The following is a 17,814-nucleotide window of genomic DNA, read 5'->3' on the forward strand; positions in this document are numbered from 1 at the left end:
AAAACATGTTTTCACTTCATCATTATGGGGTATTTTGTGTGGATTGGTGATAAAAAAATGTAAACCATTTTAAATTCAGACTGTAACACAACAAAATGTGACAAAAGTCAAAGGGTGTGAATACTTTCTGAAAGCACTGGAAAACAATGGGAGGGAAGGACATAACCTTTGATGCAATTCTTCACCATTGAGAGAGAGATAAGGCCAAAACTATCGATATCATGATATCTCAAAAAAGTTATGAATGGATTCAGCCGAAACTTTGTGGACAGGATGAGTGTGCAACAAGGACGAATTGACTCGATTTTGGTAAAGATCTGGATCTGGATATGAGTGGATGAATTGGGGAGGTGACAAGAACAAGCCAATTGGTTAAAGTCCGGATACCGATCTGGCCTATCGGTGGGATACTAAATCTAAACTGTTCAGCCTGGCAGTATGTGCTCCACCAAGTGCCTTTCTCATTTGACCATGTGCTTTGGACTTCGGGCCAAAGTGCATGTGGGCGATAGTTTGACAAGCTTTATTCGACTGTGTACTTTGTCCTTAGCCGACCTAAGTACCCGACTATAGCTTTGTGTTTCATTTTCTACCTTTTTCATCTAAAAATAGGCACTCTCAACAGGGCCAGTGATTCCCAACGTTTAAAGTATGGTCAAATGAATTTTGGCCCTGTGGTATAGCATATGCGTTTTTTGTACGACCTCAGCCTTAGGATCAAGATGTATGTGTATTTGTTTGACCATGCACTTTAGTGTTGGGTCGGTATTACACGTCTTATCTTTGTTATTATGGGGTTTTTTTAACCTTTTTTTACATAGAAAAGACTCCTCTCAACAGAGATGACTGCCAGGAAGCCAGAAACACATCTGTGGATCGATTCCCTTCTCCTGGGGGTGGGCTAAATATCCTTCGAAAGAGGGCTTCTAATGTCATGTAGGCTGTCTGATGCTGTAAGCAGTGTAGTATCTGACACCGTTTTCAGCAGTGGGCAGTTCTGTAATATTTTAACAGACTATAAATGAGCCATATTCCCCTAAAAACTGCAAGTAAGTGACTTTTTTCTCTTCTATTCCACAGCCAACCATGGATAAGACGAGGCTGGGTAGAATGGGTAGAATAGACTATGGGTAGAATTTCGCTAAATCAAGTTTAATATTAAAACAAAAATGTACCATCGTGTCCTCATGTATAAAGCATGAGAGTAGGTGGTTGATTACCCTTGCCGGAGAAGAGAGTATTGCATTGTGTTCGTTTGTTTGTCCGTCTGTCTGTCTGTCCGTCTGTTTGTTTGTCTGCCCAGAAATTTAGCATTTCCGATCCATAAGGAACAAAAGGTTCACACACATTATGTCATCGGTCACATGGTTTGCCAGCCATATTGGATTTACGTTAAAACCTAAGAAAATCTTCTTCTCCAGAACGGCTGCACAGACCGAGGGGAAACTTCACACAAATGTTCCCCCAAGCCTTGTGTGTACAAGTTTGTTAAGGAATACATGATAGATCACATGGATTGGCAGCCATATTGGATTGAAGAAAATATGAAATAATGTTTTCTCTGGAACTGCATAACGAATCAATGTGAAAGTTCACAATTATTATCTAGTAGTGATGAGGATACACTTTTTAAATTTCAACTTGATCGGCGACATGGTCTGGCAGCCAGAATTATATAATTTTTTGATCTGGGTTTAAAAAAAATAATAATTTAATCAGGCTCTCCTTGGCCGTGCCTGGATGGGTTTGAGGGGAGAGTTGTAGCAGCTGAAATGTGAATCTCTTCAGGGTCCTCCTGATGACTTCCTCGTTGGTTTTTGCTTGTTTGGGTTCCTTCTGATTACTCCATTGCAGGACTGTTCCTATTTGGTCTTCCATTTCATTTGAATTTAATTTATTTTCATCCCATTCTAAATTCAGTTGAATAATAATGAAAGACGTTGTGGGTCAGGGTCATGTGTCCAATCAGAGCGGGGTTGCATCAAAGTGGGACATCTTGGTACCCAGTCATCACTGCCAGCAGTTATAAAGTGGCAGTTCTAATTGTTTCATGTTAATTACGTAACACACCAGTACACAAACACCACACAAAATACATTACACAAAACTACACAAACAACACACAAAACAAGCCCTGGCAAGGGTCTACAATCTCTGAGTGCTCTTTTTCTTGTTATCCCTGTAAATGCTTTATCCTTTTGCCTACATTCCATTTCCTATGAATTGCCTTAAAATGAAGACCTGAATAAACTGGAAGGCAGAATGTGCGAGTTGCAGTTATTGGTGAACGCTGAGAGCTGAGTGGTTTAAGTTGATTATTCTTGCATTGTCCTTCAAGCAAATTTACAAATACCGTAAATAGGCCAAATATGTTCTTGCTTAACCTAACTGACTACATCGTTACACTCGCCTCAAAGCTGTCTCGCCTGGGTTTGAATCTCGGCTCAGCTTTAAACTGTCATCCCGATGTTTCACAGGCAGTGTGATTCATCAATGTGTTTGCCATCCCTTGGATGGACATTAAATTGGGTGATCCATCTGCCAGCATTAATTGATGGACGTTAAAGATCCCACGGTTTCCTTCATGTAAAGTCGCTAACACCGGCACCCTGAACAAATTCCAAGTTCCTATCCTGACTTCCTGTATTGGAGTGGCGACCCGACCAGGATTGTACCCAATAGTAACTGCTTCGGCAGCACCAATGCTCTGCATAGGGCATGGTACATGATGATGATTGCATTCAGCACCCTGTTCTTCATTGTATGGCCCGTGATCCACTGGCGGCCCCTGGTGGCCTAAAGTGTGGTCCTGACGTGTGGCTGATAATACACAAATGTAAAAACACCCCATCATAATCTGACATAATTGCTATCAAATTGACTTTATGGTTTCAAATGAGTGTTCCAATGCGAAGCATAAAAGTAACACAACTACATGAGGATATGGTTGCAGTATACAAACAATTATGCTTGCAGCTCAGTTCAGCACAACAAATAAGAGTATGTGGAGATGGGGCCTAATAGCTGCCATTATGGAGTCCTGCAGGCGGTGGCAGCTCTCACACTGATGTCTCATCGGCAAAAGTGGCCCGACTCTAAAACAATAGTGGAGATCACTGATTTAGCATTATCCTGTGAAAATGGCCTTTGCCATTGGTTCCAATGTCTGTTTCCAAGAATCCTCTGCTATAGCTACACTATAGAATCCACTATGCTATCGAATCCGATGTTTTGTATAAATGTGAGCCAAATAATATTGTCATTACATAATTTTTAAAATGTCCACTGTCTCCTAATGTAAGCAATTTTATGAGGAAGAAGTTTTGTTTTTTTTACGAAATGTGGATGAGATGAGAAGTGTGGATGAGATGAGAACAGTGGGATGGACATAGCAAAGCTCTCATGATATTTTTATGGGGGGGGGGGTGGTGGTGGTTAGATTGAAGTAAAGAGTATGGGGGTAAAGTTTTGGAATGTGAGAAATGAACAAACAGCAACAGCACATTCACCTTTTGACGAGACCTTCTCACGAACATTACAATTACTACACTTTTTGCAAATATTAATCCATACCCAAGCTACCTCACATTGCTGCCAATGTCCATGTACCCCTCTACCCCAAATGCTTCTATGTACCCATCTATTTCCAATTTAAACCTACCTTATGCTTCCACCAACACCACTTTTCCAGAGAGACCATTTCATGCATTAACTGGAATGACACTTGGAAGAGCGCATACCTCCGCCAGGCTGAACAGTTTCATTTTGTATCCCACCGAGAGGCCAGATCTGCTGACCTGAACCAAAATCTAATCAGCTTGTTCTTGTCATCTAACCAACTCATCCACCAAGTTTTGTCATAATACATCAACAAACTTTTTGAGATATCGTGCTATATATCGTTTTTGGCCCCATTTCTCAATGGTAAAGAATCACTTAAAAAGAAACTAAATTCTCGTATCTGGATCCGGATTCAGATCTTCACCAAAATCAAATCAATTCATCCTTGTCACACACCAGACTTGTCCACAAAGTTCCCTGCGAATGCATCCATAACATTTTGAGATATTGTGCTATATATTGTTTTTAGTCAAAATCACTCAACGGTGAAGAATCAATCACTTTAAAAATTCTATAATCCACATCCAGATCCAGATATTCACTAAAATCAAAACAATTATTCCTTGTCATAACCCAACCAGTCCACCAAGTTTCATCTGAATGCATCCAACATCTTTGAGATATCCTGTTGACAGACAGATAAACACATGGGTGAAAACACATGGGATCATTCCCTTCCGGTTCCGGTTCTTGAGCGGCGGTGGCGGTTCTTCTTCAGGGTCTCTGCCGACTTTCTCAAAGATAAGTTTTCCGGTCGTTTTTGTCACCGGACAAAAACGGTCGTTTTGTCACCGGTCGTTTTTACTGTCGTTTTGTTATCTCTTTGTTGACTGTGTGTTTCTAGTTTGGTCTTATGTTAAAACGTGTGCTCATTGTGGAATTTTCGTCGTATTTTCATATCAGGTTTCCTTGAGGCTGACTCTTCATCCCATCTGTGTGGACGTTTAAGTTTATTGTATTTTCTCCTTTTTACCATCAGTTTTTGTTCTCCACTTTTCCCTCCACTCTACTTCTATCCCTCTCAACTATACCCTCTGTTTCATGTCTTAAACTATGAAAAAATACAACAAATACCTTTACCTCATGTTTTACCTCACGTGACCACAACTTCCTGTACAGACTCTTCTTTCTCCTGCCGATCTACCACATACTTTTGTCAACCCACATTCACCGTACACCTTGATGATTTTTCTCTTCAACCCTTCCTTGACTAATCTTTTAAAAAATATATATTTATTTATTCCTTTAACTTCTCACATTACACCTCCTGGAACCTAATTTTCCTACCACCTCTTCTTCTTCCTGTAACTTTAGTCGAACTTGCAGCTTCCTTTTGCATTTGCTGATTCTCGGGGTCGGACATCCGGGAACTTCGCAGACCCATAATGCAATGTCCGCATAGCAACGCTGGCGAAGGGGAAAACAAAGTACCTCGTTCGCTCGGATCGCCCTGCAATGCGTTGCAGCGGTGTATGTAGCGCTAGCGCTATCACACGGCACTCGACTCGTACCTGTTACAAGTTTGTTCCTTTCGTAGCCTTTATTACACATTATTATTTGCAACAATGCCGAAAAGTTGCTGTATTTTCAGTTGTACTAATAACAAGGCAAAAAAATTCAGAACTCTCTTTTTATCTCATACCAAGTCGGGCTACTGAACCAGAGAGGAGACTTCTGTGGCTTAGAGCCATCAATTTCTATCAAATGTTAGAGTTTGATGGTTGATCAAACAAATGTTAGAGGCTCTAACATGGTTACCTCCAACATTTTTGTGTAGCACAGTCTGCACCCAACCAGAGACAAAAAATTTGTGGGCTTCCAGTGATCGGTAGTTTTTCATTGCCTCATGTGTAAACACTCCTGAGATTAAAAAGAAAAATATATTCTGTGGTTAGTTATTAAAATATTACCAGGGAAATTAAGCAATGGTACATCACACAAAAACATTAATGCCTTGGCCCTTGATTGCCATTAATAGGATTAGAACTTGCAAACTAAATGCAATGACAATGTGTCGGCCTTTCCTTCAAGTTCACTGCAGTCTTGTCCTCAGGCCAGGCGCTTCAACTCAGCAGCCACAAGAAATAGCCACGCACTGCTACATCATTACAAAACGTAGAGACACACAGTCACACATGCTCACTCACATACAGCAACGCTCATACACATCATTAAAATCAGGGATAACACAGAATTTATACAACATGAATGTGAGCAATATTTCAATCATTCATTGACATTCTTGCTGGGTTAGTGAGTGACCCACAACTAGCACAGATGACTGATCACTGTCACACAGTACAGACAAGGCAGGTCAATTAAAACTATCACTAACTAGAGGGGGAGCACTCGGTAGAGTGCAAAACCTCCGCCGCCAATACTGCTGGGTCACTTAAGTGAACTTGATATCCTATTCATTGTAGGTCAAAACGGATCAGACTCTACTGAACCACGATTGAATAAACTAAACTAGATCGACGCGCATGTAGAAATGCCAAAAAAAGAAAATCGAAAATTTTTTGAAAAAAAAAGTTGCAAAATTTGTTTGTTTGTTTTTTCTCAAGCAATTTTTTTTTTGGGGGGGGGGGTTGGAAATCACTAAAAACATGTAGAAATGCAAAAAAAAAAAAAAATTCAAATATTTATCAAATAAAATCGAAAATTTTTTTGGGACCAAGTCCAAAATCTAATGGCATGATCCTTGGACCACACCTAATCCCCCCACCAAGTTTCGTCGAAATCCGTCCAGGAGTTTTTACGTTATACTGTTCACAAACAAACAAACAAACAAACAGGGGTGAAAACAATAACCTCCGTCCATTTCGAAAAAAACGAGCCACGTCAGCTCGGGAGTTCATAAATAATTGAAATAATATATTAACACTCCAGTCCAGTAATATTAGATAATACACAGTTAAAACGTGGTTTAAAATTGAATTACATACCTGGTGTCTTGACTAGATACGTGTGTACGTCCGGGTATCGCACGTTCGGCCAATCCTTCGGGTTGTCGATCCACGAATCGCCGGGGTACTGGTGGGGCCAAAAATCAAGGCCAATCAACTGTACTTTGGCTCGATATCCGGCCGATGCATCACCTCACAAATGTTCTATATGTTGATATGACATTGCAAATACTTGGGTGAACACAATGTATCAACAATTTATCTGAAATACATCGACGGGGAAAAAAAAAAAAATCACTTGGCTTTGCGTGCAAGTAAAACCACGACGTGCGTGCGTCGGCGATCGCTGCTGCGTTTGTTTTCCCCTTTACCAACATGGCGGTCGCGTTACCAAGCGAAGTCACGTGACTGTGACGTATGTCCAACCTCAATAATCCAAATTCACCAAACGCCTTCACAATTTTTCTTTAACCTTTCCTTTGCCTAAGCTGATGAAATCTTTCGAAAATTAAATTTGAAAAACTGTCTGAAAATGGTACAACATCCTCTCACATGTGTGGTTTTGTATCATAATTCACGACTCTTCTTCTTCTTCCTCGCCTTCTCTTCTTCTTTTTCGTCTTCTTCCTCTTCTTCCTCTTCTTTCTCTCCTTCACCTTCTTCTTCTTCTTCTTCTTTTTCGTCTTCTTATTCGTCTTCTTCCTCTTCTTTCTCTCCTTCATCTTCTTCTTCTTCTTCTTCTTCTTCGTCTTCTTATTCGTCTTCTTCCTCTTCTTCCTCTCCTTCACCTTCTTCTTTCTCTTCATCTTCTTCTTCTTCTTCTTCTTCTAAAGGCTGTTTTCAATTCGACATTTCCTTCATCTCGTATCTAAAAAGTCCAACTCTTACAACGTTTCTCTTATCCATTCTCTTAATTCTCCTTCATTGCATCCCTCATGTAATGTCTTTAACCGCATCTTTGACTTGAAAAGATTTTTAATCCCAATTTGCAATGCATGTTCGTGTTCCATCAATCATCCGTTTTTTTTTTCCAACTTCAGTGCCAATTCACCCCACCTCCTTAAAACTACCTCCTCCTCACCCCTCACCTGATATCCCCTCTACTAACGCCTCCCATCTTGCCCCTCATCCTCCCTCCGCTCTTGGCACCTCTTCAGTGTCTTCTACCTCAGTATCAGCTCCTCCTCTGTTGCCCCAAAGTGTGTGGTGTTCTAACATCTGTGGGCTCCATTCTAACCTTACAGATATCTCTCTCTCCCTCTCCCTCTCCCTCTCCCTCTCCCTCTCCCTCTCCCTCTCCCTCTCCCTCTCCCTCTCCCTCCACAAACATGCTCCTTCCTTCCTCTCAGAACACCTCTCCCTCTTCCCAACCCCTCAAATCTTGTACCTCCCCTGCCCACTCCCTTCTTCACCATAATTCTACCAAGTCTCATTCTTCCCCTCTCCCCATCTCTCCCATCATCCTCATGCACCTCAGTCGTGCCTACTCTAATTGTCTCAACTCCCTCTCAAAGCAACCTTCACACTCTTTCCCCCTCCAATCTTGCCTCACACCTTTCTCAAAAATTCCCCCCTCACTCTTCTCCCTCAACTCTCCCCTCTCAAGCATCTCTCTACAATTTTCCCCCTCGCTCCCCCTTCCCAAAGTTGGGCCTTCTCACATCCACAAACCCACATCCTTCCCCTTCCCTCTCTCTTCCACCTCACCACTCCAACTCCTCCAATCTTCAACAGCCTTCTGCCCCCTCTCTTATTACTCACAACAGTATCTCAACCCACCACAACCGAGCATTTTCTCCTCATCATCTGGCCCTCTCCCCAAGCTCTCCTGCAATTCCCCACACTCTTTCAATAACTCTCCTTACCTCCCTCCCTAGACCTACCCACCCTCCACTCCACTCCCCTCCCCTCCCCTGCACTCAAAACCTTCTCCCCTCAATCTTCCTCAACAGTGTGGACCTCAAACATCCAGGGCCTTCGCTCAAACCTGACAGAGCTTTCCACACAGGTTGCCACTGGCAAACCACACATAATCTCCTTAACAGAAATGTTCCCCCTTCAAGACGTCTCTGACTCCCTAATATCTCTCCCTAGTTACTACCTCCTGGCCTGAGCCCGAGCCTCGTATGACAGACCTGAGCGTAGTTCTGGCGGCGGAGTTGTTTTCTTCATCAAAGACCACTCCTCACTCACCATGCACTGCTCTCTCTCTCCCCCACATCCACAGGTATCCCTCTGGCGACGGCTTCCCCTCCACTCCAACCTCATGTTTATGTGTGTTGTACCACCAACCAAACAGTGATGACTCCATTTACATCTCGCTCTCCAAAAACATGGCCCAACTTCTATCCTCTCACCCAAACTCTCTCTTCCTCATATGTGGTGACTTCAAATGTCATCATGCCAGTTGGCTGGGTGTGGGTACCTCTCTCACCTGCCATGGCACTTCAGCAAAAGACTTCTGTGACTCATTGGGACTGACACAATCTGTCAATTTCCTTACCTGGATCTCAACCACTGGTGCTCGACCTCTTCTGGATCTGATTTTGGCCAATTTCCCTGAAAATATCTACTGTTTTTCCTCCGCTCCAATCGGTTAATCTGACCAAATGCTTGTCAAAGTAGACATCTCTCTGGCTATTATTAGAGAACCACCTCAGTACCATCAAATCTGGCATTTCACTCAGGCCAACTGGCAGGGACTTCAAGCAGCCATCAAACTTGTACACTGGTCTCGCATCTCTACTTCTCCGACATCAACTTATCCTGGAAATTCTTCCATCTATCTCTATATCTGTCTCTGTCTCTGTCTCTGTCTCTGTCTCTGTCTCTGTCTCTGTCTCTGTCTCTCTCTCTAACTGTCTCTCTCTCTAACTGTCTCTCTCTCTAACTGTCTCTCTCTCTAACTGTCTCTCTCTCTAACTGTCTCTCTCTCTCTCTAACTGTCTCTCTCTCTCTAACTGTCTCTCTCTCTCTCTCTCTCTCTCTCTAACTGTCTCTCTCTCTCTCTCTCTAACTGTCTCTCTCTCTCTCTCTAACTGTCTCTCTCTCTAACTGTCTGTCTCTGTCTGTCTCTGTCTGTCTCTGTCTGTCTCTGTCTGTCTCTGTCTGTCTCTGTCTGTCTCTCTCTCTCTCTCTCTTGGATTTATCCCATCTCATGTTCAGTTGTCCCACCCTTCCTCCCACCCTTCCTCCCACCCATGTAAACTGAAGTTTGTGGCGAGGCAGTTGTCCTGAAACAACTTGCCTTCACCTAATGGAAGGCCATTCCAACTGAAGGCAATGTCAGTTCCTTCCACAAAGCTCAGAACAAGTGTGTGTCTATCCTCAGGAAAGCCTGTAAACAACATCTTTTGAATCTCAAGTCTGAACTCTCAAACTTGTAAGCCTCCTCCAAATCCTGGTGGCACCTAGTTTAGTCTGTTTTTGATGTATGTACCTCTCCATCCCCTCCCTTACCTCAAATGGTCACACAGTTGACACTGCACATGAAAAGGCTGAATGCCTATATTCCATGTTTGCTTCTCAATCTTGTGTCCCAAACCCATCGCATTCTGTACCCACCTTACCCAGTATCACCCAGCTGTTCCTGCACTGTCCTTTTCACCTGACAAGGGGGAGAGATTGCTGTCAAACCTCAACTCAGATTCTGCAACCGGTCCAGACGGCATCAGCCCACGTGTCCTAAAAACCTGCTCTGCTGCTGTTCCTCGCCCACACTTTATTCTATTCACCCTCTCAATTTCTCAAGGTCATCTGCCATCTACTTGGAAATCAGCAAACATTACCACTCTGCATATAAAGGTGCAAAAACAGATCCCTGCAATGACAGACCAATCAGACTTCAACCAATCATCAGCAAGGTCATGAAATCCATCATCGCGTCAGATATTAAATCCTTCCTCTTCTCCAAAGGCTTGATTTTTCTATCATGAATTTGGATTCAGACCAGGACACTCTACCATTGATGTCCTGCTTCTGCTCTCCCAACAATGGATTGGAATCCTCAATGCCAGTCATGAAATCAGAGCCATCTCCCTCGACATATCGCATGCCTCCGATACGGTCTGGCATCCTGCTCTGCTCACCAAACTCTCTTCCTATGGTATCCAAGGACATCTCCACTCATGGCTCACTGACTTCCTCTCCTGCCGCAGCCAACATGTGGCCCTTAATGGAGATCTCTCATCCCCTCTTTCTGTCCAGGCTGGAGTTCCTCAAGGCAGTGTTCTGGGCCCTGTTCTTTTTCTGGTTTTCATCATTGATTTCTTTGTCTCTCTGGAAATCCCTCTTTATCTCTTTGCTGGTGACTCCACCCTCTGCTGTGCCATCTGTCATCCCTCAGATCGGAAAGCAGCAGCCCCTTCACTCTCTGCAGATCTCGATAAAATCACAAGCTAGTCCAACACGTGGAACATGTCTTTCAACCCTGACAAATCTCACACTCTTACTATGTCTCTCTGAAAGGACCATCTGGAACCCTCCCCCCCCCCCCCCCATCTACGTTCTCAACACTCCTCTTGAAGAAGTCCTTTCATTAAAACTTCAGGGTCTCACTCTCTGCCATGATCTTTCCTGGGAAAGCCACATTTCCAAGCTGGCCTCCAAAGCCAGTTGCAGACTGGGCATCCTCTGATGTGGAAATTCCTTCCTTGGCCCACCTGAGCTCCTGACCACATACAAAGCTTTTGTCCACAGACTGACGGAGTACTGCTCTCTCCTCTCGGCTGGTGTTCCCGCCTCTCACTATTCTTGGCTTCACCCTATGGAAACCAAGGCATTTAGGATCATTAGTATCTCCTACGATGAGGCTGAATCTTTGAGTCTCTCACTCTCTCACTGCAGGCGGGTCGGTGGTCTTTCTGTGTTCTACTATCTTCTCTCTGGCCTCACCACACCGCTCCTGTTCTGTCTGAGATATGTCTCCCCCCCCCCATATTTCCACAGGGTGCTCAAGGTCCACCAGCAACCCCCTTATGGTAAACTACCAAAATTATGAATGACTGCTCACCTTCACTCTTTCATTCCTCTGTTTTCCCACCTTTGTAACAAACTCCCACACTCTCTTCAATCCCACTCTTCCCTCCAGGTTTACAAAACAGCTGTTCACCACCATCCCTTATCTTCCCCCATCCAATACCACGATTTTTTTACCCCTGCTAATCCACCCCAAACCCACCTCCTTCAAATTCCCTGCTTTCCCTCCTGAGAGTCCCTGTAGTGTCCATCGTGTTTACCTTGTGTACCCCCACCCAATCCCTCTCCCTTCCACAGATCTCCTCAAATCTCTGTTCTACACTGTTTTTTCCTTCCCTCTACCCCCCCCCCCCCCCCCCTTTGTCTCCTGCTCCCCTTGTTGTATGTTCTGTGTGTTGGCTCTAATACGAGGCTCAACAGTGTATACAAAATATTTTTTAAAACCTCCATTCTCCTTCAGTGGCAGAGTTAACTTCTCTCTGAGTGTAAGTCAAGAAAACTGTGCTTCTGTGAAAATAAACTTAAATGATTCAATTTTGGAGCTCATCAGACAAAACAACATTGTTTTTAAAAGCTGACAAGTCAGAAGATGACGATGGTTCACGAGCGGTATTTGACGATGTAGATTGTTTCAGAAGTAAAGGATGAGACAATGTGATAATGTTTGACCAAGTTATAAAAATGATCAACATGATGTGGTACGAGTGAAAGGTTATGAGCTGCAAAGTGTCGAAAACCCGGTTTCGTTCAACAACTTTCAAAATTTGACCTTTGCATAACGTTAAAAGGTCACAAAATAATGTTGTGGACATTAAAATAAGGAAACAGGATACGTGCTATAGCTTATTGGAATTAGTTCGTCGAAGAAGGTCGAAAACCCGGTTCGATTCCCACAACTTTGAAAGTTTGACCTTTGTGACCTTTAAAGGTAAAAGGTCAAGGATTATGACCTTTCATGCAAAACTTCCTCTGGAACATTTCAGGAACAATACAACGTCATATCGGCTATTTGGCATTTCGCACTCCTCGGATTATCCATACTTTGATGAAATCAGCGTAAAAACAAACTAGAAGGGGGCGCCACGGGCAAGGTGTTTGAGATAGAGCAAAATGGTTTCGAGACTTTAGGTGGGGAATGACCTCAAGATTATGCATAAAAAATATTGTCATCCCAGCTCCCAAAGTTTGGGCGGTCGTATGATTTTTATGTCAAAATTCGAAATTTTCTAAGTTTGTGACCTTGTGACCTTGACCTTGGGACGAAAATGAAAAAAAATTGCTCCGTGGGGCTATGCAGGTGCCATTGGGCTAACCAAATACCGAAACCCCTGCCAGATTCGACAAACCCCCTCGGAGAAGATGCAAATTGAAATCGGCTACCCCCTAAAAACACGTTTTTTGGGCGTGTCTCTGCCCATAATGAGCGCACCACATCCATTTTCAGGAAAACACAACTCGATCACGTTATAAACCTCCCACCAAAATGTTGGCGGGATCGGATCAAAACCCACGGAGCTATGCTCGGGACAGACAGACAGACAGACAGACATACAGACAGAAAGACAGACAGACAAGACACACAACAATAACGAATATAGTGGTCACTTATTTTTTTTCATGAACCAAAAAGTGAAACAAAGGCTATTTTATAGATCAACGGTTATTTGAACTGATCGTTGTCAAAATTTTAACTTTACATCCTCATGCGATTTACTATGCAATCCCATAAAATAGATGGTCATTTCTTCACCTCATGGGATCTTTGCTTTATGGGATTGTTTGTACATTCGGAGACAGATATGACTGAACAGACCGATACAAAATGCATGAAAGGTATTCAAGTTCATTCACTTATATCAGTCTTCTAATGTACAAACAATTTCAACAACAAGCCATTGATTGAAATTTCTAATTCATTAAGCACAAATCACGATGTACATCCATCCCCAATATATGTCAGGGTAAAGAATGTGGTTCATGTAAAGGTGCACTGATATCTCATCATGTCGTTTTCTTGCATGTCAATGATGTACAAATCCTTATCTTTGCGATGTTTGTACAATCCATCTGCTCCAACACGATATTTGGATTACTGTTTGGAAATTAATCTCCAAAAATACACCCTTGATTCCAGAAATCGAAGCAAATCTATTATCAGATTATTTGTTTTCTTTTGGCAAAGAGTTTGATGAAGTACAGGTTTCATTTCTTTGTGATATGCTCAGTGATTTTAAATCCCATATGCGTGTTACACATCCTTATGCAAGTTATTCTGCAAAACAAACTTTTGCACTTCTTCCCTCATTAAACTCCATTAAAACTTCCTCCATCAGTGATTCTTTCTGCCACCAATCTTCTTAATTGGCCACAAATGTCAGTTTTATAAGACTGTTGTGATCACCTGCCAATTAAGGTTTACCAAGTAGCTCCAGATGAAGTTTGTGTACGGTTTGATGAATTCTTAACATTCTACATGGGTTTTATACAGAGTGGGTAGGAAGTTATATTAACGGAAGCAACACCACCCTTTGACGTTGTCACACATGACCTAAATTTTGGAATACCTCTGCAGAAGAGCTGGTCTTAAATCCTGCACAATGCATTAAAACTCCTGAACAAAGGATCACAAATAGAAGTGGCAGGACAGCCTAGAGGTTTGCGCATTCGCCTCTGAGCTGTTTAGTCTGGGTTTAAATCTTGGCTGAGCTGTATGAACTGTCATCCTGTTGTTTATGCTTGGTGTTGGCTTAATGGTTAGAGTGGTGGGCTTGGGATCCAAAGATCCTGAGTTCAAATCCCGCTCAGCTGTTGAATCAATACCAGGTGGGGTTGACTGCCTGTCATCCTTCCGAGGTCGGCAAAATGAGTGCCAGCTTGCTGGTATCCTGTGTCGGAGTGGCAACCTGTCCAGGATTGTGCCCAACAGCCCAGGAGAGTGCTTAGGCAGCACCAACGCTCTCCACAGAGTATGGTCCCAACGGATGGATGGATCCATGTGTTTCACATGCAGGGAGAGGCATCAGTGTGTGCCGTCCCTCATATGGATGTTAACCTGGGTGACACATCTGTCAGCATTACTTGGTGGACGTTAAAGATCCCATGGTGTACTTGGCAATGGGTATGGGAGTTATCTCCAACACCCTAGCTAAATTCAAAATTCCTGTTAACTTCAGTTGAACGTCAGGCATAGCCAACCATTTTGTGAAAGACTTGGACCAAAAACATTATTTGACCAATGCCACTGGAAGGAGAGAATAATTGGGGCCATTAAAGAAGTAGCTAGAAGACAAAGCCTCACAAAATAGAACCTCATGGGACTGCTGAGGCAGGGATGGTCATCCAGAGATTGACATCAAGGGGCAAGAGGGCCACCTCCTGAATGAACCGACCCCTACCCCGAACGAAGATGTAATTTCACCGATTCCCTGACCCAAAGGTTAAAAAGCACAAAATAGTGTGAGAGTCACGGGAATGGATATTTATCCAAAGCCCCAGATGAAAATGTTTCAAACAATTATTATTGTTGTTTTGTTGTCCAGTAGAAGTTTAAGGTGTTCAAGAGATCTCACTCATCAGGCACGTCCCATATACATGTGAAGCAACATTTCCTTAAAATTCTCACTTCAATGTCATCTTAAATTGACACAGTTAGTACGATTTGTACCGAAGCTGGTAAATGGTCGGCAGATGGATAGAAAAAACAATCGCTGCGACCAGGCTGGCTTTTCAACAAGATCGCTGTGCTCAGCCGCTCAAATTTTCCCAACGAAGAACTCAAGTCAAGTCTTGAGGACAAAGAAAAAGGAAGGTTTTCAGTGGAATACTTGACTGTTTTTTACATTCCAGTTTGTGCTGTTGGTGTTTATTTTTCATGAAATAACTCATTAGTTAGGTATTATTTACTTTTCCAATGAGTGACTTATTTCAACTTACCAACATTGTATGATATTTTCTTCTTCATTTTCTTATTTCTCTTTTCACAGATGTGGGTTCAGCATCAGGCGATAGAGGTAAGACTTTCTGCGCAAAAAATGTTACAAAAAAAAATATAAAAAACCACAAAATTTGCAACAGCAAAAAAAAAAAACACTTGAAACTTTGACTTAGTTTTTGTCTGAGCTTAGAAATTCCTTTCACACAGAGTTTCATGCTTCATTTACAAAACCGACATCAAAACTCATCTTTGTTGGAAACTATTAATTGAGGAAACTTTAGGAAGTTTTATACCAATATTTAATATCATGGAGACTCAAATCTGCTTGTAGTTCTTAACAATGGGAAAACTTTCCATGAGGTCAGCGTTAACATGATGAATCTGGAACACGGACTCTCCAAGGTTCATTTTTAAAGCCTGTACTCGTGCCAGCTTTACAAACTGGGTTGACTTGTGTTCCTTTTGTTTGTTTTTCTGAATGATGCCTAGATTATGACATTTCTGGCTCAGAACCGTACAGGAAATCGACAAAGTGTGGCATTTGCTTGTACGGCTCGGAATGCGATGAAGATGCTGAGGATGTTGGGTAAAATAAACTTCACCAAGAAACTCTATAGCATACTTATTTTTGAAATGCACACTATGTTCGTAACTTGAGAGCTGGAACCTTGTGGTAGGCAAGGTTCCTGAACTCAAATGACACTATACACACACACACACACACACACACACACACACACACACACACACACACACACACACACACACACACACACACACACACACACACACACACACACACACGCACATTTAAGCCTGATTTTGGCATAATGTTAAGGTGGCCAGCTTGAGATCTTAGGGTCTTGAGTATGAGCCCATGTAGTGATGTTGAAATCATACCAGGTGGGTTGACCCAGCCTGTCATCCATCCGAGGTCAGCAAAATTAGTACCAGCTTACTGGAAACAGGGGCACTGCATCAGCAGCACAGCCATACTTCCAGAAAATGATGCAACCAGCAGCCACAGGCTGCATCTGAAACAAACAACATATGAACATTTGACACTGACATGTTTGCGCGTCACCCAGTGGACGAATAGTATGTCACAGACTGCCTCCGTCTAAGGATGGATATCTGCATTGTCACTGTTTGGGATCACCACATCACACCACATCAGCACCAAGGTTAAAGGGGAGGAGCGACCCAAACCTGAACACACCTGTGCTGACTCGGCTTCTTCAGCATGCTGGAACCACTCCCACCACAAATCCAACTGCTGATCATCCCACAACTGCTAAAGGGTGTTTAGTGAATACAGTCTCGGGCGAGAGGCCTTGTCAGGCTAATGGGTGGGAGTGTAATGGTCACAGCAACGTGTTCACATTTGGGTGTATCCCTCTCTAACCTCGGTGCTGACTTGGCACGAGGCTTGTAAAGCACCATCATTGACACAGCAGATATTCACCCATGGGCGGAGGCAGCGCACAGTATGCTCGTCACCAGTTTGGTAATGCACAAACAAGTCGGTGTCAAATTTGCATCACTATTTCCCGACTTCCTTTACAACCTAACCATCCGCCTACTTGTGTTAATACATGAATTGTGTTTGCGTGTTGGACAACATGTGCGTGTTAAAATTTGCACATCAATAGCTGTGGTGGGGCACACATTTGGGTCACCATAAAGGGTGATTAGAACAAGCAAACACACATAGACACACACACACACACACACACACACACACACACACACACACACACACACACACACACACACACACACACACTAAAGGCTAACTGAAAATGTGAAAACCCAAGCTATGAAAAGAAAATACAACTTACAAACTGGAACGGCATTCGGTGGAGCGCATACCTCAACCAGGCTGAACAGTTTAAGTTTTGTATCCAACTGATAAGCTGGATCTGGATCCTGACCATTCGTCCTTGTCACACACCAAAATCTAATTGGCTTGTTCTTGTCGTCACATACCCAACTCATCCACCAAGTTTTGTCACAACTCGTCCACAACGTTTTGAAATATCGTGCTATATAAATATCGTTTTTTGCACCATCTCTTAATGGTGAAGAAAAAAAAAAAACTTATTGTATCTGGATCCTGATCCGGATGTTCACCAAAATGGAATCATTTCGTCTTTGTCAGGCACCAAACCTGTCCACCAAATTTCATCCGAATCCGTCCATAACTTTTTGAGATATCCTGCTTACAGACAGACAAACAAACAGACAAGCCGGAAGGTGGTGATGGGTCGCCGAGCATGGAAACTATAAGATAAAGAGCAAAATGGTTGTCATATAGCGGATAGGGCATCACCTTAAGATTATGCATATCAAATCTCATCCAGTTCCATCTGCTGA

At 42.8% G+C, this 17,814-nt stretch overlaps 1 protein-coding gene and 1 long non-coding RNA gene across 10 annotated transcripts in view; one reads left to right on the forward strand and one right to left on the reverse strand.

The window, feature by feature from the left end:
- The window catches only part of LOC147029699 (uncharacterized), a 32,814-nt gene extending 15,995 nt beyond the window's left edge, over nucleotides 1-16,819 (reverse strand). Inside the window, exons 1-5 of one of the 4 annotated variants that reach the window (XR_015056041.1) lie at nucleotides 16,658-16,819; nucleotides 16,339-16,472; nucleotides 15,438-15,524; nucleotides 6,567-6,654; nucleotides 5,380-5,481 (exon numbers count right to left, since the gene is read on the reverse strand). This is a non-coding gene — a long non-coding RNA (uncharacterized LOC147029699). Of the gene's footprint in view, nucleotides 1-5,148; nucleotides 5,482-6,566; nucleotides 6,655-6,825; nucleotides 7,787-13,369; nucleotides 15,290-15,437; nucleotides 15,525-16,338; nucleotides 16,473-16,657 lie in introns of those variants that run through there. The other 3 variants (XR_015056044.1, XR_015056042.1, XR_015056043.1) reach the window with 3 other exon arrangements.
- LOC147029698 (tomoregulin-1-like) overlaps nucleotides 1-17,814 on the forward strand; it is a 199,346-nt gene that overhangs the window by 64,032 nt on the left and 117,500 nt on the right. For all 6 annotated transcript variants that reach the window (XM_085872946.1, XM_085872942.1, XM_085872943.1 and 3 more), the window contains exons 4-5: nucleotides 15,488-15,514; nucleotides 15,928-16,024. In XM_085872946.1, coding sequence (XP_085729072.1) covers nucleotides 15,488-15,514; nucleotides 15,928-16,024 — 124 coding nt within the window. The remainder of the gene's footprint in view (nucleotides 1-15,487; nucleotides 15,515-15,927; nucleotides 16,025-17,814) is intronic.

Source organism: Eptatretus burgeri, chromosome 3 (genome assembly GCF_056783735.1).
Source record: "Eptatretus burgeri isolate ZD-2024b chromosome 3, Ebu_testis_v1, whole genome shotgun sequence".
NCBI lineage: Eukaryota > Metazoa > Chordata > Myxini > Myxiniformes > Myxinidae > Eptatretus > Eptatretus burgeri.